General features: G+C 34.6%; 7 protein-coding genes and 8 pseudogenes across 15 annotated transcripts, besides 3 other annotated features; 7 read left to right on the top strand and 8 right to left on the bottom strand.

Annotated features, from left to right (window-relative positions):
* Positions 1-345: 345 nt before the first annotated feature.
* Positions 346-1,348, top strand: TVAGG3_0016710 (annotated as a pseudogene). Its single transcript has one exon. A coding segment is annotated over exon 1 (1,003 nt).
* Positions 1,349-1,707: 359 nt separating this feature from the next.
* TVAGG3_0016700 lies at positions 1,708-1,982 on the top strand (annotated as a pseudogene). The gene has a single exon. A coding segment is annotated over exon 1 (275 nt).
* Positions 1,983-2,127: 145 nt separating this feature from the next.
* On the top strand, positions 2,128-2,480 carry TVAGG3_0016690 (annotated as a pseudogene). Its single transcript has one exon. A coding segment is annotated over exon 1 (353 nt).
* Positions 2,481-3,210: 730 nt separating this feature from the next.
* Positions 3,211-18,959: a mobile genetic element.
* TVAGG3_0016680 (protein of unknown function, DUF4106 family) lies at positions 3,322-3,732 on the top strand (the record flags this gene model as incomplete). The annotated part of the gene is made up of 1 exon (XM_053888378.1): positions 3,322-3,732. One exon carries the CDS (start codon positions 3,322-3,324, stop codon positions 3,730-3,732), a length of 411 nt encoding a protein of 136 aa, XP_053744493.1.
* TVAGG3_0016670 lies at positions 5,724-6,530 on the top strand (annotated as a pseudogene). The gene has a single exon. A coding segment is annotated over exon 1 (807 nt).
* TVAGG3_0016660 lies at positions 6,997-7,415 on the top strand (annotated as a pseudogene). Its single transcript has one exon. A coding segment is annotated over exon 1 (419 nt).
* TVAGG3_0016650 lies at positions 7,432-7,596 on the bottom strand (annotated as a pseudogene). Its single transcript has one exon. A coding segment is annotated over exon 1 (165 nt).
* On the bottom strand, positions 9,318-10,145 carry TVAGG3_0016640 (KilA, N-terminal/APSES-type HTH, DNA-binding family; the record flags this gene model as incomplete). The annotated part of the gene is made up of 1 exon (XM_053888377.1): positions 9,318-10,145. The coding sequence occupies one exon, from the start codon at positions 10,143-10,145 to the stop codon at positions 9,318-9,320; it is 828 nt and encodes a 275-aa protein (XP_053744492.1).
* TVAGG3_0016630 lies at positions 11,765-12,694 on the bottom strand (annotated as a pseudogene). Its single transcript has one exon. A coding segment is annotated over exon 1 (930 nt).
* Positions 13,044-13,709, bottom strand: TVAGG3_0016620 (uncharacterized protein; the record flags this gene model as incomplete). Its single annotated transcript, XM_053888376.1, has 1 exon — positions 13,044-13,709. One exon carries the CDS (start codon positions 13,707-13,709, stop codon positions 13,044-13,046), a length of 666 nt encoding a protein of 221 aa, XP_053744491.1.
* TVAGG3_0016610 (uncharacterized protein) lies at positions 15,158-15,532 on the bottom strand (the record flags this gene model as incomplete). The annotated part of the gene is made up of 1 exon (XM_053888375.1): positions 15,158-15,532. The coding sequence occupies one exon, from the start codon at positions 15,530-15,532 to the stop codon at positions 15,158-15,160; it is 375 nt and encodes a 124-aa protein (XP_053744490.1).
* Positions 16,514-16,666, bottom strand: TVAGG3_0016600 (uncharacterized protein; the record flags this gene model as incomplete). The annotated part of the gene is made up of 1 exon (XM_053888374.1): positions 16,514-16,666. One exon carries the CDS (start codon positions 16,664-16,666, stop codon positions 16,514-16,516), a length of 153 nt encoding a protein of 50 aa, XP_053744489.1.
* On the bottom strand, positions 16,730-17,086 carry TVAGG3_0016590 (annotated as a pseudogene). Its single transcript has one exon. A coding segment is annotated over exon 1 (357 nt).
* Positions 18,960-19,666: 707 nt separating the features above from the next.
* TVAGG3_0016570 (uncharacterized protein) lies at positions 19,667-20,254 on the top strand (the record flags this gene model as incomplete). The annotated part of the gene is made up of 1 exon (XM_053888373.1): positions 19,667-20,254. The coding sequence occupies one exon, from the start codon at positions 19,667-19,669 to the stop codon at positions 20,252-20,254; it is 588 nt and encodes a 195-aa protein (XP_053744488.1).
* Positions 20,255-21,443: 1,189 nt separating this feature from the next.
* Positions 21,444-22,109: a terminal%2Cinverted (terminal inverted repeat of Maverick transposon ID:TVAGG3_0016530).
* Positions 21,444-22,755: part of a mobile genetic element that runs on past the window's edge.
* TVAGG3_0016560 (kinase C, putative-related family) lies at positions 22,379-22,624 on the bottom strand (the record flags this gene model as incomplete). The annotated part of the gene is made up of 1 exon (XM_053888372.1): positions 22,379-22,624. One exon carries the CDS (start codon positions 22,622-22,624, stop codon positions 22,379-22,381), a length of 246 nt encoding a protein of 81 aa, XP_053744487.1.

Genomic DNA, 22,755 nt, shown 5'->3' with positions numbered 1-22,755 from the left:
ACAACCAACACAACAACAACAACCGCACACAACAACAACACCAGCACAACAACACAACCAACACAACAACCAGCACCACAACCAACAGTTCAAAACACTGCACAACAACCAGCACCACAACCAGCACAGCAACCAGCACAGCAACCAACAGTTCAAAACCCTGCACAACAACAACCACAAACAGAGCAAGGACATAAAAGAAGTAGAGAACAAGGAAACCAAGAATTCTTAAAAATGCTTAAGGAAGACTATGGTTACCCAGATACTCTTGACTTTAGTGACAGATATAAAGAAGCTATTAGAAAGTTCAAGGAAGGAAATACTGACCCGAACCTATTTAGCTTTATGGCTCAGCACCAAATGGGATATAATTTCAAACCTGGAAAATACAAGCTCGCTAAGGGATATGATTTAATAGCATATCATCCAAATGACATGACTGAATTTACTCCGAGATATTTGGTGTCAGAGCTAAATGACAATTCAACTCTCTTCATGAAACGCGTAAAAAATAGAGACGGAACGAAAGAAGAAAGGTTTATGAGTCCGGATGACTTAGATAGGGAACTTGTTAAAAACGGTCTCGGAATATATGAAATGCCAGCAGATGAGGTACAAGAAACTCCACAGGAAGAAGTTCAGATACAACCAGACATGGAAGAAATAGTTCAGCAACAACAGCTAGAAGAGCCTGAAGGAAACGAACAAGTCCCTCCTTTGGAAACTAACTTCACAGAACTAGATGAAGATTTGGAACAGCCGAAAAATCTTGACCCTCAACAAGAGTATGCGGTGAATATGGAATCTTTCCAAGAGTCTAAGAAAAATTCGGCTGACATAGTAGAAGAATATCGAAAAATGTTTGCCGACATACAAAAGACTCCAACACCAGATGAAAATATTCAGCATAGAATGGAAGTACTGAAAGAAAATGTACGCAAATACAATAACCCTTTTTACTTACGACCATATAACGTTCAATCTTTGGCTGAACTCGGTGAAAATAAAAGGTTAAATTTCAACAAAACATATAGAAATGAAACATTGTTTAAAGTTCATTCAGAACCTAACCAATATAAACAAACCTACTTTTGTTTCTGCAGACTATGGAACTACAATGAGATGGGGTCATAAAGCTAACCCGGATAGGTGGTTCATAAACTTACAACCACAATTCCAAGAAGTTGTAGACGCAATGGAAGTCAATGGTGAACCAGATTATAGCTGGTATTTTCAGCGCGGCTTTAATGCCATTGAAAGATATGAAACATGCAGATATTTTGGACCAGTATGAAATGAACATGGCTGATGGAAATATAACACCTGACGTTCTAGAACATTTATCTCAAAGAACTACACAGAACCATAAAGATGGTATATTTGGTGAAGAGTTTAGAAAGAAAGTTAGGGAGAAGGAAGAGAACCTATTGTACATGACCTTGCAAACGAAAGTTTACAAAATGTCATAAAAACTTACTTTGCAGACAATGAACCGAGAAGGGATGAATATTTAAGAAAACTCAAATGGACAGTACCAAATGAAATGTTAGTATTGAAAAACATGTTCCTTGACAAAATAAAACCAACTACAGAAATAAATGACGCAAGCCTGAAACGTTGGGTAAAAGCTTTCCCATTCACAAAGATATTATTGGTAACATGGAAAGAAAACCAGAATGGCTACAAAAACATATATTTGGAAACGAGCTTATTCCATATGGACAAGCTCTGTTTGAAGAGCTTGAACCGGAAACTCAGGAAAGAGTCATGCAAACAATACGCGAAGACTCAAATACAAACTATGACAAAATCTTTCTAGGATATAGGTTACCTGAGATGGGCGACCAGAGCCCAAAGGCAAAAAGGACATGGGAAATTTACAACATACTAGGTGAACATGAGGCAAAGATGCAACAACTTGAAGCAGAGGGCAAGTTACCAAAAGCGACACCAAAGAAGAAGAGAAGAGTAGAACAAAGTGAAAGTAGTGAAGAAGTAACTTCATCTAGTGAAAGTAGTGGCAATGAAGGAAAAAGAAGAGTTAAAAACTCAGTCAGGAAGAAAGTAAAGCTTGGTCCGACTATTATGACAATAAATCCAACTATTCTATATTTTTACCCATATGAAATGTACGCCGCTCAGAATATAACGCCAACAGTTTTGGATGCCATGAACGGAAATGTTTCCGAATGGTATAACGAATGCGACAATGCCATTAGAAGGTCAGAAATAGTTCCTGGAACTTACGAATATACAACTGCTGTTTCTTATGGAAACGTAGGTGAGTTTGGAGAAGGTTCTTCAACAACAGTAGATATTGCTTGCGACAGGTTTCATATTATTTCTATTGACAACTCATTCTTATACGTGGAACAAGACATTGAAATAAAACCTTCTGCCAAGTTGTCTGACAAGAAAGGTTGCAATGGAATTTTCTATGTCGGATACCAATATGCTCCAGAAGTTTTCATGGGATATAAGATATATTCTAACTCTGACTTAGTTCAAACAGTAACATGGGCAAACTATGAATGGTTCGCTTTGAGAAACTCAGTACAACCACAAGCTAGAGAACAAACAGACCATATGCAACTATTGAGAAAATAAGAAGACTTGACCCTAACGTTCCAGGAGTTTATGTTAACCTTTCTGGACAAACTGCAGCAGCAGTAACCAAAGTAAAACTGAAACTTAGAGTTCCTTTGTCATCTTTCCTCATCTTCAGGTTTTTAAGATACTTGCCAAACTGGGCAGGAAAAATTTCTATTGAACTTACTCCAAGCAAAAATAACTTAGTCATTGCACCAACACAAGACCCATTCACTCTTACAGACGTAGAGGGAACAATAAAACGTCATTCGCCGAATTTTGCAAAGACAAAGTTGACTTAGACTTTGGTTTCTCAAACCTCAACACTGAAGTAAACTATTATTTCAATGCTGCTGGAACTGCTTGGGACCCAGTTAAGTTCACATGCGAAAAATTTGAATGCAAGAGAATAGAAAGCAGACTTGCAGTCTATATGTTGGACCCAGATATTTCAAATGCTTTAGCTGCCAAATATATTGCAGTTCCACTTATGTTCCCTATACACCAAATATCTGTCAAAGACTTTGCAGGTGAAGTTGGAAACCAAAGTGCTGACCCAGGTGCAAGAACAGATATTGCCTTAACAACTGCAATGAAACATGCAGATACTATGTTTGTTCTTTCAGACGAACTATAAATGACTATTCTTGTTTCTACAACCCCGGTATTAAATATCATATAAACATAGATGGCAAATATTATCCAAGAGAAGAATATTCTACAGTTGAGGATATGAGGTCATACAACTTGACATTAGATGCTATGAACTTTAACAACAACTTCACAACAACCATTAACCCTGAAATGCAAAGTTCTATTATGCCATATGTGAAAGTATGGACTCATACAGGAGGTCAAAAAACTCAATATACAAATGGAGACCGTTCAAACTTTTGGCTTGGCATTCCATTTGCTGACTCAGAAGACTTTATGGGTGGTATTTCAACTGTTGGTACTGTACAAATACAATATACTGGTGACAGAGACGGTCCAGATGAATTGAAAGCAAAGAAGTTTACAAAACCAATAGCACTTTTCACGGAAGATGCTCTTTTGAAGATTCGTTCGATGAAACCTGCTGGGGCTCCTCAGATTGGCATAACGACAGCTTCCATCGAGCAGATTTTGGCAGCAGGTCAGTAAGTTGTTCTTGAACTGACTTCTCTCCGTCAAATATTGACAGTACGCCAGTTTTGACATAATATTGTATTATAAACTTCCTTTAGAAATATCTGTAAGTTTTGAAGTTATATTTTTGTCTGCTTCAAGAACTTTCACCATTTCAGTTATACCAACTTTCTTTGCTTTATGAAAATATTTTGGTTCAGCAAAGACTGCTATTCTATAACATTTACCATTGTTTGTATAAAGAACTATTCTGTCAATGTATTTGTATTTTTTGTGTGTGTAAACTTTGTTCTGCTTCAATTCGAAGAGATACTCAAATACGTCCATCTTTTTATTCTAAGTAAAATGTCATTTCCGAAAAATAGAAGCGTAAGTGTTTCAAAAGGTTTAATGGCGGTGGCAGATGTGAAGTTAAATTCACCAACTCAAACAAACAGTCAAAGTGTTGTTGTCAATGTCAAAGACAGAGATGTTGAAGTGGGGAAACCATACGAGACGAAGATGGTATAACAATTGTTCCTGTAAAAGAACAACCAACATATCCTGAAGTTAGCAGAGACTTAAGTTCTGTTGCAGATATTCGAAACGACTACCAACAACTGAAAGACAAACTTCAAACTCAGGAGAAGATTTGTCAAGCTTTAGGTATAATGTTAAACTTGGTCGAACACAACCCTGTAAAAGTGAACTCATATGTCATTGCACCTCATGAAGTTTTGAAAGAACTATTGAAACTTTTGACAGAGGCAGACGATATAAACATCAAAGAAATAGAACCCGACGTTAGTTGCTGTGGTGTTTCATATAATGTCATTGACAAGATATACGTTATGAAAGGAGGTGAAACGTTGAACTTAAAATATAGTTTCCCAGACGTTATAAAAATATTTGACGACCACAACATTTCATTAAAGTTTATTTGCTAAGTAAAAATGTCAAAACTTCTTGAAAGATGTTTGAAGAAAAATAATATAGACTTTATTTCATGTAAAGGACTTTACACACTTTTGAACGATATGAAAGACCCTGTTTTGTTTGTTCGTGTAGACAAAGGAAAGTTCTATGTCTTTACAAAATATTTGAACTTCTTAGACAGAGAACTTCAAGAAACGCCATGTGAAAGTTTAGATGAAGTTTCTTCTCCACTTTCAGAAAAACTTTTAAATATATATAAATGGCAGAAGACATAGTGGTTATACTATTACGACTAAAAACCCTGAGTCATATAATTCTATAACAACAAACTTACAAAGTCCTCAAGGACGATATTGTAAACTAACTTTAAACACAATGACGACTAAAGCCTGTTTTGCTCTTTTGACACCAGAAGATTTTATTGTTGTGAATGGTAAAAAATACTCCTTTGAAGATACTTACTCAGATATACCACCAACAGGTTTTGTTGACTTATTTAATACTTTAAGTACGGGTGTAACATGTGCTGCAACTAGAGCAGGTTTCATTATGTTTGGATGTCCGACTGAGTTTACTATAAACGATATGAGCTATAATACAAAACTTATATCTGGTTTTTACTACCAACAGTTTCCTATAACAGGAAAAGGTGTCATACAAGGAATGTCTATTCCATTGACTTTAAGTACACCTATTTTATATATTGTTTCAAACTTAGGTTCAAAGTGCTATTCGAATGTCGACAGAAACTACTATGACCAAAAGATACTTATGCGTATAAACAACACATTCTCTGCTGGTTTGCCTATTGTTCATTCGAATGCAGAGTTTTCAGCTTTAGTAAACTCAAACACTTTAGCAAACATAAACTTAACCTTAGTTGACGCAAACTTTGTTCCTGTAAAACTTTTATGTCCTATGTATTTGTCAATGACGGCAAAAGTTTCGAATTGGAAGATGCAACTGGTGAAAGTATTGTATTACAAGAACAACTTCAACAACAAATAGCTCAAGAACAACAAATAGCTCAAGAACAACAAATGCAACAAATAGCTCAAGAATAAAAAAATATTTTTTTTATTTTTATAAAAATGTACAGAATAGATGTTTCAGATTTTTATGACTTCCAAACATTCAGAAATATGTGTCCATTTCGAGACTATAACAAAGCAGTCGAAAATTTGAAACGTTTAGTCATTTATGTCGACTCTGCCCCAGAATGTTATGTTATGAAAGAATGGGATGTAGTCTTTAACAAACCAAGAGCAACAATAGTGTCAGAACAAGAATGTAGACAGAAACTTAAGAAAATAAAAGTTGTACAAGTTGGTATGAAGATGTTAGATGCTTGGGATATCTTATTGTCAAAGTTAGAAGATTTTTCAGTTCGTGGTATAAAGTTTTATACACCTTCTCCAAACTTCTATTCTATCTTCACTGGATATAAATACGAACAAGTAGAATGGAAAGAAAATATTATAGAAGCTTGGTTAGACCATGTCAAAGAAATTATATGCAATGGAAACGAAAGAGTCTATGAGTATATCTTATGTTGGTTTGCAAACATCTTACAACATCCAAGTGCTAAAAATGAAACTGCTCTCATTATAATTGGAAAACAAGGAACAGGTAAGAACACGTTCTTTACAGATATCTTATGCAAACTGTTAGAGGGCTATTCAAACCCGAATATGACAAACTTAGAAAACATCTGCGGTAAATTTAACTCTTCAATAGAGAATATGAAACTTATAGTATGTAACGAACTTCAAAGTATAGATACAACAAAAGTTTTGAACTCAGATGCTTTGAAGAGTCTTATAACAGACAAAGTTGGAGTTGTTGAAAGAAAATATAAAGACCAAAGAGTTTGTGAAAATGTTGCAAATTTCATTATGGTTTCAAACAATGCTGTTCCGATGAAGTTAGAAAGTTCTGACAGAAGATATGTAGTTGTCAGAACGTCAGATTCTCATATGCAAGATACAGAATATTTTGACGCTTTGTCAGAAACTTTGACATCTGACTTTTACAACCACTTGTTCTCATATTTCATGACATTAGATATTTCAAAGTTCAATCCAAGACAAATTCCACATACCGAAGAGAGACAAACATTGTTAGAAGCAAACAAGAGTGTATATGAACTGTTCATAGATGAAACTGACTTTGAGTGTTTAGATGAAAGGTCATTGTACGATTCGTATAAACAATATTGTCAAGAGTATGGTTATATGACAGCTTCTAAACGAACATTCTTGGCAAATGTCAAAAGTCTTTTAGACGTACAGAATGGTGTATATACAAAGAAAAATTTTTCTGAGTAAATTTTAAAAAAAAATATTTTTTTATCCGATAGAAAAGATGACAAAATTCATCTCAGTAAACAAGTACATGTCAGGACTTAAAGAAGAACTAGACCCATTCACATATTTGAATGTTTACTTCTACCATTTTGAAAAGTCTTCATTCAGCAAAGTTTGGAACATCGAACCAGTTAAGTTTGCTATTGTGACTAAAAATGGTGCGAAATTTGAAGACTTAGACATAGAAGGTTTGTTAACAGTCAAAGAAAGTTTTGACAGAAGGTTCTCAAACCTTAAAGAAGGCAAAGCATACAAACTTGTTATACCTTATGAACCAAAGAAAGCAACGACTATGAATATTATGAGTCTAAAGTTGTAGAAGTTCAAGGTAAATTGGGTAAAAAGATTTTAGAGTCTAAGCCAGTGTTTGCTCCTAAAGAGGAAGAGAACATTGACATTGACCCAGAAATGTTCTAAAAATAAAATTTTATTTTTACATGTCAAATTTCTTCTTCTCTGGCTCTGGTTCTTTCTTCTCTTCTTCTACTTTCTTTTCTTTCTTTTCTCTCTTCTTCTTTTCTGGTAGAGTTATGTCAAACTTCTCAGAACCATATTTTTGTAAAAGTTCTTTGTCCTTTAATAGCTCATCTATTCTGTTTTCTATTTCATCTTCAAGAACAGTGCATGTGTCTTCTTTGCATTCTAAGAAGTTTTGTTGGACTTCATCTCTCCAAGAGGCGTCATCTCTGTCAACAAGTCTGTCATTGACAAATTTTAAGACTGCTCTGCTTAATGTTTTATGGTTCTTGTCATATTCCCAGAAACAGAACTTTAGAACAAATTCACCTTTCTTGTTTACACTATGTAAGATTTTATGGTCTACAGATGTTTTGCTGTCAAAAAGCTTGTCTCGAATATAGATAGCGAAATCGCTAGACATTTTCTAAAAAGATAAAAATTTTAATTTTTCTAAAAATATGTTAGAAAAAAAGTTTGCTGACATTGACAAGAAATTTGAGAATGTTTTAAACAAGAACAAGAGGAAGTTAGAAAATGCTCAGATAAAACCCATACATGAAAAGTTCTTATTTGCTCAGAATGGTATAACAGGTCTAATTGCACCACCTGGGTCGGGTAAGACTTTCACTTATCTTAAAATGGCTGCACAACAACAAGAACTAGATGAGAAGAACCCATTCTATGAGTTAGTTGTTATTTGTAGTACTTCGGGTCAATTTGACCAAACCGTCAATTCGTTCAAAGATATTATAAAAAAGTCTAAGTTAGTATGTATAAAAGACTCTGAGTTGTTAGATTGGATAAAGAAGTACCAAAGAAGAGTTTTGAAGTACAATGCTATAAATGAGTATATAAATTCTAAGTTTAAAGACCCAAATGAGGAAATGCAGAGAATATTAGAGAAGAAACACTTCAGAAACAAACAGAAAGAGATAGAATACATTTCGAAGAAATTGCAATCTTACGATTGGAAGACATATCCTCATAGATGTCTTCTTATCTTAGATGACTTTGCTTCTCATCCTTTGTTAAAGAATAGAGAACAAGACATGTGTCGAATTCTTAAGAAGCTCAGACACTTTAACATCTCTGTTGTCATTTGTGTACAGACAGCCAAGAGTTTAAGTAAGGATGTAAAGAGAATACTTACTGATATTATACTTTTCCCCGGATTGTCCGAAGACGATTTCATGGAACTTATGAAAGAGTCCATGGCAGGTAAGTTTGACAGACATGAACTATGGGAGAAGTACAAAGTCATACAAGACCCTCATACTTCTTTCAGAATTCATATCTACGCAAACAAAGTTCAAATTGTAAAAAGTCAAGCTTGAAAAATGTAAGTGTTTAGTCTTAGTCTGTTGTGGTGCTGCAGCTTTCGGTTCTTCTGGCTTTGGAATGGACTCGGTTGGTGGTACGTCGGACATTCGTTTGTGTCCTGTCGGAAGGAAGAACTTTTCCTGTTGGAAGGAAAAACTTTTCCTGTTGGAAGGAAAATATTTTCCTGTCGGAAGGAAAAATTTTTCCTGTCGGAAGGAAAATTTTTTCCTGTCGGAAGGAAAAACTTTTTCTGAAGTTCGACCAAAAAGTTCTCAATTTTCGAAAATTTGAATGGTTTACGACGGACAACTGGAAAAATTTTTCCTGTTGGAAGGAAAATTTTTTCCTGTCGGAAGGAAAATTTTTTCCTGTCGGAAGGAAAATTTTTTCCTGTCGGAAGGAAGAGTTCTTCCTGTCGGAAGGAAAATTTTTTCCTGTCGGAAGGAAGGACTCGGAATGCCAGAAGGATTTGACAAGACAATTTACCTTATAGAGCTACCTGAGCCATCTGAAGTCAAGCTTGAAAAATAAATGGTTCATTTACTCTGCTTGTTTGAAGTTGTCAAAATACTCTGTTATTTTTTCTTTCAGTAGCGGCAAATCTTCTTTGAAGGTAAGTATTGTACAACCTTTAATATCATAGTGTGTTTGAGGTAACGTATCTTGAACTATTTGTTTCACATCTTCATTCGGTGTCATTGAAATCGGTAAGTTTTCGCGATAGAACCAATTTCTGTCAGATTTGTAAATCTTAGCAAGGTCGTAAAAGCTTTTGTTGTTTCTTCTGACTAAATGCAACATAACCATATCTCTGTCTTCTTCATTTTCCATCTCTTCAGTATAAATCATATACTTATAGTTCTTTTCCTTTCCTTTTGGTACCGAACGTGGTATTCTTTTCTGAAGGCTTTTGTCTTTTGCTTCAATGACTTCATCTTTTGCTTGAAGTTTCTTTTCCATCTCTTCACGTTCTTGTCTATGAATTTCATCTAACATCATGAAAATATAACAAGCGTAACGAGGTGAAGCCCACATTGCAACAGCATTTACAAGAAGTCTATGTACATACCAGCCTCTCAAACCAGGAGCCAAATTCTTGCGATTTTCGTACGGAATCTCTACCCGCGGTTTTCCGCGGGTAGCAAACATATGAGGAAATTCTTCTAAAAGTTCTTTTGTCTGTTGGTTTTCAAACCAATGATGTGCTTGCTTTGTAGAACGAAGAGCATTCAAAATACTTTGCATTTGGTACATATCGTCTTTGACCGAACGAATGAGACGTAACTGTTTGTTATACTGAACCCACTCGTATTCTTCATTTATATCTTCATGGACGATAGCAGTTGTTGTGTTCTCTGTTGTTGACATATCTGTCTTTACATACAAAATAAAAAAAATATTTTATAAAAAATTAGCGTTATTTCCTGACTTTCACAAAAGACCAAAAATAAACGCTTTACATGTATTTTTCAGCAACTTCGTCAAATAATTTTATAGCTTTACCTATCTCATCTACTTCAAACGTTTCTTTACCTTTCGTGGGAGCACCATACATTTTCTCAAACTTTTCAAGCAGTTCTGTTTCTGCAGCTCTCATATCGTTAACGAACACAACCTTGACTCTATTGACTGTACTGTCATATCTTTGAGTTATATTATATGTTCTTCCTATCTTATATCTCTTTGTATTGAAGTCCTTCGGTTTCTGAACGATGTAAAGTAAGCCCTCACTGCAACGTTCAGTATCGAATGAACCATATGTTATGAAGTTATATCCAACAACTGGGTCTAACCATAACAAAACTATTGGTATAAGACTTTTGTCTATAAGATATGCTGTAGTTCCATAGAATCTTACCGATATCATAAGCTCAGGATTTCTTGTCAAAATTTTCTGAGTTGAAGCAATTCCAACCCAATGGGATGTTTTCTTTCCAGATGGAGATATAATGTCTGACAAAGAATATTTGTTGTATTTCTTTGAGTATCTTACGTTTAAGTCACCTATTCTAACCATTTTGGTGTCATTGTCTATCTTTTTAACTGTTTCAAACTCAATGTTTGTCATTTTCTGTCTTTACATACAAAATAAAAAAAATATTTTATAAAAAACTAACTTTATTTTTTCTATCTTGTATAAAAGATATGATTTCAGGGATTTTTTTGACGAAGTGTCAAAGTTCTCTTCGTAAAAAAATAACAGTTATATAATGAAATTTGGTCATTTTTTCACGATTTCAGGGATTTTTTTGACGAAGTGTCAAAGTTCTCTTCGTAAAAAAATAACAGTTATATCATGAAATTTGGTCATTTTTTTACGATTTCAGGGATTTTTTTGACGAAGTGTCAAAGTTCTCTTCGTAAAAAAAATACAGTTATATCATGAAATTTGGTCATTTTTTCACGATTTTCGTACGGAATCTCGTTCCTCGGTTTTCCTCGGGTCGCAAACATATGAGGAAATTCATGAAATTTGGTCATTTTTTTCAGCAAAAATATATTTTAGGGTAGATGGTTAGATCTAACCTGTTTTCTAACCTCTTTTCTCACCTCATGAATTTTCATGATTTCTTCGTAAATGTTTTGTCAAGACTTCTTCGTATATGTTTTGTCAAGACTTCTTCGTAAATGTTTTGTCAAACATGAACGTATATGTTTTGTCAAGACTTCTTCGTAAATGTTTTGTCAAACATGAACGTATATGTTTTGTCAAAACTTCTTCGTAATGAGCGTAAATCAGACAAAAATATATTTTAGGGTAGAAGGTTAGATCTAACCTTTTTTCTAACCTCTTTTCTACCCCAGTTATTTTATAAGCGTTTCACATGGTAAACGTTATTTTTTAAATTTTGTGAAAACTCAACGGTTTGACACAAGCCCTAAAAATTATTTTACTCAGAATTTTTGGTCATTTTTCAGCAAAATATATTTTAGGGTAGATGGTTAGATCTAACCTGTTTTCTAACCTCTTTTCTACCCAGTTATTTTTATAAGCGTTTTACATGGTAAACGTTATGAATTCGTGAGACTCTAAACAGTTTTGTAGCTTCTATTTCTTCGCTGAGGATATCGAATGTTTTAACTATGCCGAAAGTCTCTTTATATTTCTTCTTGACGTCAGATAGAAGGAAATCGTCAGCAGTTGGATAGTTTTTGTCAGAAATTCTAACATGTCCATTTTATCTTCTGCTGGCTTTTCTGCTTCTTTCTTTAAGTCTGCATAGTCGTTTTCATTCTTTCTATCTCTTTGACGGAGTAGTTATATCTCCTCATTGCTGCTTTACATTTAGAACATTGCGGGTTCATTTTGCGTTATATTCTGAAACCTTACCTGCTAGAACAACTAAAGCGTCAATGGTTTTCTTTAACTCAAAAGCTGCTGGTTTTATTTGTTTGTTCCATATTTTACATCTTTTATCTTTATCTCTTATCTGCCATACACATTTTGCAACTAACGAACAAAGTTGTCGTAGGTCTTAAATTCTTCAGATTTATATATGTCAGAGATGTTCTTATATACCATGTCGCAATCTTTGTCCATAACCTTATGGTTGCAATGAAATCCTAGAAACTCATAGTTTACCTTTCGTATGAACTTCTTTATTTCTACTGAGTCAGTTGCTTTGACTTCAATTTCGTCGAATTCAGGAATAGTGAGCTTTTGTTGTTGGATTTCAGGCAATTTGGGCAAATGGTCGATGAGGTCCTGCATTTCATAAAGATACTGTTCATTTGTTTCATCTTTCGCACAACAGTCCAAAGTACTTGTTAAAAGTTCCTGCTTTATCTTCTGGATTTCTGTCTCAAAAGTATATGAAGAAGGAATGAAGCTTTTTCATCTCTACTAACATAGATGTTGGATTCATGACTAACGAGTTTGGTGCTGTTGTTTGAATTGTTGTTGCTTCGACTGACATTTCTGTTCTTTTATACAAAATAAAAAAAATAAAAAAATAACTAACTTTATTTTTTATTTCGGGAAAATTCATGAAAATTCAAGAGGGTAGAAATGAGGTTAGAAAACAGGTTAGATCTAACCTTACCCTAAATTATATTTTTGGGTCCTTTACGCTCATTACGATGAAGAAGTCTTGACAAAACATTTACGAAGAAGTCTTGACAAAACATTTACGAAGAAGTCATGACAAAACATTTACGAAGAAGTCTTGACAAATTCAAGAGGGTAGAAATGAGGTTAGAAAACAGGTTAGATCTAACCTTCTACCCTAAATTATATTTTTGCCGAATTCAATAAAAATAAATGGTTCATTTACCACAATATTTTGGTACAAAACGACCCCAAACTTTTAACTTCTTTTCTGCAGCTTCTAATGCTATCTTAGCGAGTTCATATTCTCTAAATTCTCTCTTTAAATCTTCTTGTTCCCATTGGTCTAGTTCGTATGGAGAATCTCTATAACCATAACATATCTCACGTTCATGTTCAAATTGTTTTTCGCACATTTTTCTAACTTCTTGTTCGAACAAAGGTTTAGCATTCTCTACTGTATCTTCAAGTTCTTCTTCATCTAATTTCTCATGAACTTTCTTGTCTATGGAGTCCATAATTTTTCCAACTGCTATGCAATATTTTGGAGAAGCCCATATTGCTATATAGTTTAGAAGTCTTGGGTCTACATACGTTCCTCTAACCTGTTTGATTTCATCAGAAATTCCTGCATGAATTTTGTATAAAAACCAACCGCCAGAATTCTTCCGGTTGCTATATTCTTCACAAAATGCCTTATAATACTCTTCCCAGGACTTATTTTCCAACAACTTTCTAAAGTCTTTCCTAAACTGCTGACACATATTTGTTGCATTTATATAACCATCCTTGTCTCTACGTAAGACTTCAATACCGTTATAAGTGCCTTTTGTGAATGTTTCGCCATTAGATTTGTTCGTGAACGTTTTTGCTTCGACTGACATTACTGTTCTTACAATAAAAATAAAAAATATTTTTTTTAAAAAACTAACTTTATTTTTTCTATCTTAAGGAAATTCATGAAAATTCAACGGGTGAAAAAAGAGGTGAAAAAAGAGGTGAAAAAACAGGTGAGATCTAACATGCTACCCTAAAATATATTTTTTGGGCTATGTCCCACCGCTTTGCGTCTTTAGGTCAAAAATAAATTGTTTTCATGAGTTTTCTACGATGTTAGAAAAAATGTTAGAAAACGTGTTAGATCTAACATGCTAACATAAAAAATATTTTTGGTTCATTTACACTCGTTACGATGAAGAAGTCTTGACATTTTCCCGACTGTTGTCAAAATGTCATGTTGTCTCATTTTTTCAGAGAAGTTAAATTACCTGGTAGCACATGGTTACCCGGTGACATGGTAGCACCTTCAGTAAACATCTCATTTTAACTCACTTTTTTTCTATCTTAAGGAATTTCATGAAAATTCAAGAGGGTGAAAAAACAGGTGAAAAAAGAGGTGAGATCTAACATGCTAACATAAACTCACTTTTTCAGCACTTTTCCGTAGTTGTATATGAAAGACAATTCGAGATAAAAGTCATAGTACAATGGAATAATATGCTGCACACCATTTGTTGTGAACCAAACTTGAAAGTCAGAGAAACTGTTACTAGGTGGTTCGTAGAATTTAGAAGCAAAGTCATAAAAGTCTTACCGATACATAGAAAACTATTGTTGCTTGAACTGAAACTTGCATGACACATAACATTTTGAGGGTCAAACACGTTTCTATAAACTGTCAAATCTGCTGGTGGAAGTATAAATTTAAATGGACCATCTGGTGGTAATGGTTCGTTCTGGTTTAGTAACCGAAGAAATTGTGCCCAAGAACGTTTGTCTACTTTCCAAAATAAAAACTCTGTATCTCTTGGAGGGTTAATTTCAATCTTTTGAAATGAAACGGTGGAGTTCATCTTGTCATATTCTAGTTTCAGATAGTATGTTCCATTTAGTAAAGAGTCGTATTTTTGAAATTCCCAATAATATTTGTTCATTTGAGTTTGAAAGTCATTTAGAGTTTTCTCAAGACTTTCGTCTGAACGAACTGTAAAGATCCTCATTTCGTCAAATTTGTCTATAAGACCATCAGAACCTTTATACTGCCCATGAAAATATACTGCGAACATAAACGCGTTAGTTCTATTTGAAAACAAAACTCTTCTAAATCCTATTGCCTTTGCATCTGAAGGACTTTGAAGCCAACGAACTGGATAGTCAAACCTGTATGCTCGGGATGAAATTTCTTCATCTGAAATAGTCCTACCAGCATTTGTATAGATATAGTCTAACGGTTTTGTATCTGCTACTTTTGTTCTTTGTTTTTCAACCTGAAGCATTTAATATATGTAAAAATATATTGTTTTAAAATGGTATGCCATTTCATATTTCTCATCTAACAAACATGTTGTCTGACTGCTTGAGGGTTAGGTTGGTACCATTCGAACTTGACACTTGCAATTCCTTCAATTGCATTCAAAATGTCTGAGTCGGAGTCAACCATTTGTTCTCTCTTTGTAGTCTTGAAAGCGTCAAGAAGCATTGCAGCTGTTGTGACATTGCCATATGCATAGTAAATGTGACCATCCAAATCTGTTATGGTCAATCTGAGATTGTGTCCTTTCTTATTTCCGTCTTGTATGGCAGCAAGTACACCCATGAAGCCTTCTTTGTTCTTTCCTTCGTCAAAGTTTACTGTAAAGGTTCGACCAGAAGTAATTTGACTTCTAACTTCACGGTACTTCTCATATGCATATCTTGTTCTTTCCATGGGAGCATGTGCGTCTTCACCTTTTCCTTTTTTCCTTCTCAAAGGATGCAATTGTTCGTCATGTTTCCAGTAGAATCTGGCAAAGCCGTCGTGTCCTTCAACTTGAGGTTCACTAACATCGAAAGGCATGTCCATAAGACGTTCTTCTTCTAACCTCTCTAGTCTGTTTGGATAATTGGCACGTGCTGTTTCCAAATCCATTTCGTAGCGAAGACCAGACAATTTGTCATAGACTTTTATGGGTCTTCCCTTCCTATATTTAAAATTCTTCGAAACTCTCCAACCATATCTTTGCAACTCTGCTTTTATTCTAGCAGACTTTCTATCCATTCTATATGGGGGCATTTTTATAAAAATAAAAAAATATTTTTTTCTCTTTACTTAACATAACCGCCTGCTGCCATAAGTCTTTGACGCCAACCCATACCAGCTAATGAAGGTTGACTTGGTTTAGTTTGGAAACTAAACTTTGGTTTTGGTTTATCTTCAGTTTTTGGTTTCTCTTCTTCTATCTGTTTTTCGTCACTTTTCGGTTCCTCTGACTTTACTTCACTTGCAGGAACAGTTGTGTCGTCAACATCTTCATAAATATCATATGCCATTTGTTTTTGTTTTCCTTTCAACTTTTTGTGTTTGTTGTAAAGTTTAGAATATTTCGACTCTAAGTCAATGAGATGTTCTATAATGAACTGTTGGTCAGTGAAGTAAACTTTTCCATCTGTTGTCTCGAAAGCTCCTTCAGACTTCAATATTTTATTTGTGAGAGTCTGTTTCTTTTTTGAGATACTTGCCGTTCCATTTTTATGAAAAGTGACTTTGTAGTTAGAGTTTGTATTTCCAGACCTGGCACTTTCTATTATTGAATTTTTCTCTTCATCTGTAAGTTCTTTGACAGGTTTTGACAATGGTTCTGAACTTTTTGTTTGTGGTGTCAAATCTACCGTTTCAACTTCTTCGGTCATTTCATCTCAGTAAAAAATTTTAGTTTGGTTTGTTTTCAACTGGTTGTTGTTGTTTTTTAAGTCGGTCTAAAACTTCCTGAGGTATAGGAAGAACTTGACAAACACGTTGTGTAACTGCTGGAAGCCGACAAATCCATCTTGAACCCATTTGTCTCAATGCTGTATTGTTCATTTCATCTCAGTAAAAAACTTTACATTCCCACGTTTGAGGCGGTTGAGGTTGGTTATTGTTTACCCATTGTTGTGCATGGTTATATCCTCTGTTAAAGAATCTTTCACCTTGGTCCATATAGTGTCCTGCTTGGTTATAGTAGTCATTTGCTTTGTTATAATAGTTTCCTGCTTGTCTTCCTACATTGTCCATCCATCCTTGAACTTTTCCTCTTGTTTCAGGATTTGGAATAAGATTTGTTGCATCTCGTGCTACATCCCAACCTTTCTGTACAGTTTGTATAATAGGTTGTGCTTTCTCTTTAAGTATACCTAATGTACTCAAAATCTTCCTTCCAACTCCAAATACACCTCTGGCTATTGTTCCCACTGCGGGCAAAAATCTGGATGCAACTCCTGCTAATGCGCCAAATAAACCCATTTCTTATGGGTTAAAAAATGACGAATCCAAACAAGGACCCCTATGTTTCTAAAGCAACAAAGAAAGCACTCATGGTAAAAATCTTTAGTTCAACACCAAATGCTTGGTTTATGGATATCTTGGAAAACATTCCGAGGTATAGAGAAGATGGACCTCCATACTGGCTAATATTTGTCGGTCAAAACACAAGATACTGTGAAGCCATACCATTATGGTCCAAAAATATTTTAGATGTGAAAACTGCTTTGACAATATTCGTTGACAAATACCATCCAACAAAACTGACATCTGACTGTGAAAGTTCTTTCAAATCAGATGATGTAAAAAACTATCTGCGTTCAAAAAATGTAAACCAATATTTCATTGTCGACCAAAACCATTCTGCTCTTGGTGTCATTGACGGTTGTATAAAAATGTTAAGAGACTTAAACCAACCACAAGGTGGTGAAGCAAATGAAATGTCATATGACGACAAGTATAGACACTTCTCCATGGCAAAGATGAGACAAGTTTTAAAATATTTACAATAACCGTAAACAAAAAGGTTTGGGAAACCACTCCCCCGAAGAAATGAAAAACAACCCTGACTTAGAGAAAGACTATATATTTAATAATTTAGTCAAAAGAGACAAACAAGAAAGAATGCCGGGCTTCAAACTTCAGAAAGGTGACAAAGTAAAAATAGAAATACCTAAACGCGACCCATATGAAAATACTATTGACTATGACAACAATGGGAACCCGACAGGTACTCACATTCGTGTTCGTAAAAATAGAAGAAAGTATACAAGAGAATATTATGAAGTTTTAGGCAAACATGGCAAAATGTACAGACTGCAAGCAGAAGATAAAACTACTATTGTCAGACCTCGTTTCAAACTTGTCAAAGTTCAAGGTGGTATACTTTCAAAGACAGTTCCTAACAAATATAAGACAACTCCAGACGAATATGCTAAAGAAGTGGAACATGACGACTAAGCATTTCTATACCATGCGTAAACTGTCATGTAAGGTGGCATGTAGTCTTTACTTTGTCCCGTTGTTTGCGTATACCCTGAAACGCGATGTGTATGGTATCCACTTCCCTCAGTGTTATTCCAGTAACAATTTATAGCAAACTTAACGTCCTCTTTAACATCATATCCTTTACCTTTTGTCATTGTTGACCAATCCCAAAATCTATGACTATGCAAACCTGCTTGAGATGTACTTAAATCTATGTAGTGACTGTGTGCAGGTAAATTTTCACCTGAAATCGTTTTACTTCCACCTGTTTCCTTTGAAGAGTTTGCACAATACAAAAACCTGTCGACTATTTGAGTCCACGTACCAAAACCCAGAACTGTTTCTGGTCTGGTAGAGTTCATTGACGTATAAATAGAGCCTATAGGATATAATGTTTGAAGTATTTCAGTCTTTAATGTTTGAAGCTCTGTTTTGTCTGCTTTCTTCTCATATAAATCTTGAGCAGTGAATTTAACGTTATTTTCATCCTCCATGACATAAACATTTCACATCTAATGTATTTCGTCGTTGTTATGTTTTCTTCCGATGTTAAACCTTGTGGAAAGTTAGGAGGTTTCCAATATAATACATCCCCATCAGGTTCTTCAACCGTTCCTTCAATATTTTCTATAGCAACAGTTGTAAAACTTGTATGTGTATGTCCAACGTCACTTTTCCTGTTTAAGGTTTCTTGTAAGTTTGTAATATTTGCAATGGTATGTGTATGTCCAACGGCACTTTTCCTGTTTAAGGTTTCTTGTAAGTTTGTAATATTTGCAATGGTATGTGTATGTCCAACGGCACTTTTACTGTTTAAGGTTTCTTGTAAGTTTGTAATATTTGCAATGGTATGTGTATGAGTCTTTTTAGAATATTCGTTTTCAGCTCTTGTCACTTCACTTGACATTTTATTGTCAACATATGTTTTGTCTGCTAGTTCAGGATGAGTATGTTCTTTTGTTGCATAAGCTTTGTCAGCTCTTCTTCTTCTTTTGCTATTGCATCGTCTACATATGTTTTGTCAGCTTTGTTGTCAACATCTGCTTTCAAAAGAAGTTCAGATATAGGTTTCTCGTTTAAAGTTCCTTTTGTTGGATTTATACAGACAGTATGGTTCTTATTGTCTTGAAACAGAAACTCATCTGTCATTGGGTTTAATGTCAGTTTTAAGTTTCCTTCTTTCAATGACTCAGATATCTTAGAATAGTTTGAAAAGTTTGTTGTGTTTTATTTAGAGCTTGTATAATGAGTTGTCGGTTGTGTTGTATTTCTCTCATAGACGCTGTTTTCATTTGACATTTTTATTCTAGATAAAATATGCTTTCATAGAAAAAGAAAATTCAAGAGTTGCTACAACTAAACCATTAGATGAACTTTTTACTAATGTCGGTCAAAAGTTTGAGACAGAGACCGTAAAGCATGAAGGCTATCGTTTTGACTACCCGTTAAGATGGTTAAGAGACCCATCTGTCACAAAAGCTATTGGCTTCGTAGAATGAAGTTCATTTCAGAAGCCATACATGGTTTCCCATTTACGGTCGTTTTGAAGTTCGATACTATAACAAAGAAAAACGTATGTATGAGAAATTTGAACAGGGAAAACTTTTACAAGTTAGTTTGCTTGTAAACTTAGAAACAACTCTTCAAGCTTTTCAAGAAAAAATAAACGATATCTATATCGAATATGCAAACCAGTATAGCATTGACGAGGGAGAGTACCATCTCGATATTATATATGACAGGAAAAATGCAACTGTTAAAATCAATAGAATAGAAGACCTTGGAGAAAACGTTTATATTTCTACAAAATATAACAACTTGGCATGGTATAGATTTCTGAGGATGTTAAATCAGCCTGCAGAATATCCAGTACACCCGGACTTTTATGAAGTCGAAAACCCTAATGGAACATATGAAAATGTTTTCGACTCAGATGCTATTATAGTTCATGCTTCATTTTCTGGTGCACAAAACTCTTTTTTATGCTTGGCAAATGACTTTTACGAAAAACCTACAAAGCTATATGAACCACCAAGTGGAAGTATTTCAGACTTTCAAGTATGGTTTACAACAGATGGAAGAAAGAGAATAATTCCATTATACCATGCGTTTTACTTAGAACTTAGTCTCATATACAACTACTATCGAACGGTAAAAATATAATTTTTTAATACGGTTGAGGTGTTGATTTGGTTGCCAACTTGACTGTGGTGCAGGTTCAGGCTGTTGTATAACAGGAGCTTGTTCTTCTGGTTCAGGGTCTTTAGGTATAATACCAACAAACTGACCTACTCTTTTACCAATATTTTTGACTCCGTTCCAAATTCCTCTTCCTACGGTTTTTATTCCATTCCATATACCTCTTCCAACATTTCGAAAGAAGTTTCCTATCTTACTGAAGAAACCCATTTTACTATATGTAAAATCTAATGTCCGCCTAGTCTCTTACGTTTCCTTCTGAGTTCCATAGCATTTTTTAACTGGAGCTCATACATTCTGTTTCTCCTCTGGTAGAAAACATATTCTGGGTCAACTCCTGTGTTCGCGTCATCTGCATAAAGTTGTTTATATCCCACTTCAGGGTTTGTATAAAATCTTTCCATCTCATATTTGCATACCATGGTGGCAAACCTAACGCAGCGTCATTTGACATGGCAGTTTGCATTTGTACATCTGTTGGCACTTGACCATAGTTTGCCATTGCAGTTTGTATTCTAACTTCATTTGGAATATTCTCTGGGTTTGGTTGTCCAGGTTGCTGTGCATTCGCTAAGTTCTGTGCGTCCATTTAATATTAGATAAAAATATCTCTTACGAGTACATATACTGGACATTTGCAGGCATTGGTTCATCTTCATATTCTCTGTACTTTTCTGCCACGTCAAATAAATAAATGACACAATGGAAAAAACCTAAAACAAGTAGTCCTATTTCAAACCACATTTACTTACCAATAAAATTTCTTTGTTATGACACTTTCTCCGGTTTATAGGACCTCTCTCATATTCTATCTTGTCATATCTAAACTCATAGTCATGTATGTCCTCTAACCATCTCATAACGGTTTCCAAACCACTTTTATCGGATGTAAAGTAAAAGCATGGATGGTTATGTAAAACGTCTAAAGTTTCTAAAGAGTCTCTCAAAGTCCAGTCTACTTGGTATTGAAAATCCCATGTGTTATAGAACGGCGGGTCCACTATAAAGAAAACATTTTCCTTGTCTTTATATTTTTCATACAACTCTGTCCAATGACATCTCACAAACTCTATACCCTCAATATATTTTTCTATGTCCTCTTTGAAAACATTTGTATAGTTAAGATATAAAACGTTTGACATAAGTGTTTCAAAGTTAGTATACAAGTCTTGTGTACTGTGGCATTGCGTTCCACTTTACCCAATACTTGTGAATTTGACACTTTACAAAACCGTTAACGTATATTTTACAACACAAACGACAACACTAACTTGACCTTAAATATTTACAAAGCCGCCAACCACTTCACTTCACTAACGAACTCACTAATGTAAAAATAAACGTTCTCACTATCGTTCTCACTAACAACTTCACTAATGTTCTCATAAATTTTCCTCAATATCTTCATCATCAGTGTTAACCCTATTGTAGTCATACTTGAAGCCATAAACTTTCTCTAACTTCTTAACGTACAATTTACATAACTTACCTTCGTCATCGTATGGTTTAATGATATAACTATTTCTATCTTTATAAACAGTCAATGAAAGTCAACTGGTCTCGGATGTATTTGAAAGAACATGTTATGCTCAGGAAGGAAGAATAAATGTTTAAATGTATGTTTGTTATATGTTTTGATTTGTATGAGTTGCTTTGTTCTGTCATTTATATAAAAATAAACGTTCTCGCTAAATAATAAAATAAACTTAAAAATAAACGTTGTCAGAGGTGAAAAAATAAATTTAGGTGAAGTGGTGAAATCTCACCTCTTTTTTCACCTCTTTTTTCACCCTTGAATTCATTACTTTATAACTCTCTTCCTTTCTCCAACTCTTCTAACTTCTTCTTAAGTTCAGCAATGTTGTCCTCATGAAGTTTAATCTTTCTCAAAATACCTTCTCTATCTAATGGTTGCTTTATCTTTCTAAACTGAACTCTACCATCCTTCATAGTATGAACGTAAAAACCTTCTGGAACCGCTCCTGATTTAATGTATTCTACCAAAAATTTTGTTTCATTGCTTCAGTGACTTTAGTCGTCATTTCTCTAAATAAAATGTTCAAATAAAATAAAACTAACATTATTTTTTCAGTAAGGAAACGCAGGAGTTTTACGATTTATTTGAGGAGTAGGTTCTGGTTTAAATGTTGGAGTCGGTTTTGGAGTTGACTTTTGAACAGGAGTTTGTACTTTCATAGGTTCAGGAGTCATTGAAGGTGTTGTTTGTGAAGGCGTTGGTTTTGACGTTGGTTTTGGCGATGGTGTCGGAGTTTGTTCAAATTCAGCTACTTCAGTATTATTTATAACATTTGCTTTGTTTCTTTTCAACATCATTACTGCTCCTGCTGTAGCTAGCAAACCTAGTGGGAGACCATATCTTATATAAGGACTTGACCAAATGCTATTTTTGACAGGAGCTGGTGGAACACCTAACCTTGGTGAGACTGCTCTTTGCCATTGTGCAG

The sequence above is a fragment of the Trichomonas vaginalis genome, chromosome IV, assembly GCF_026262505.1.
Source record: "Trichomonas vaginalis G3 chromosome IV, whole genome shotgun sequence".
Classification (NCBI taxonomy): domain Eukaryota; phylum Parabasalia; order Trichomonadida; family Trichomonadidae; genus Trichomonas; species Trichomonas vaginalis.
The sequence above is the reverse complement of the archived record's forward strand: the minus strand, read 5'-3'. Positions and strand labels throughout refer to the sequence as shown.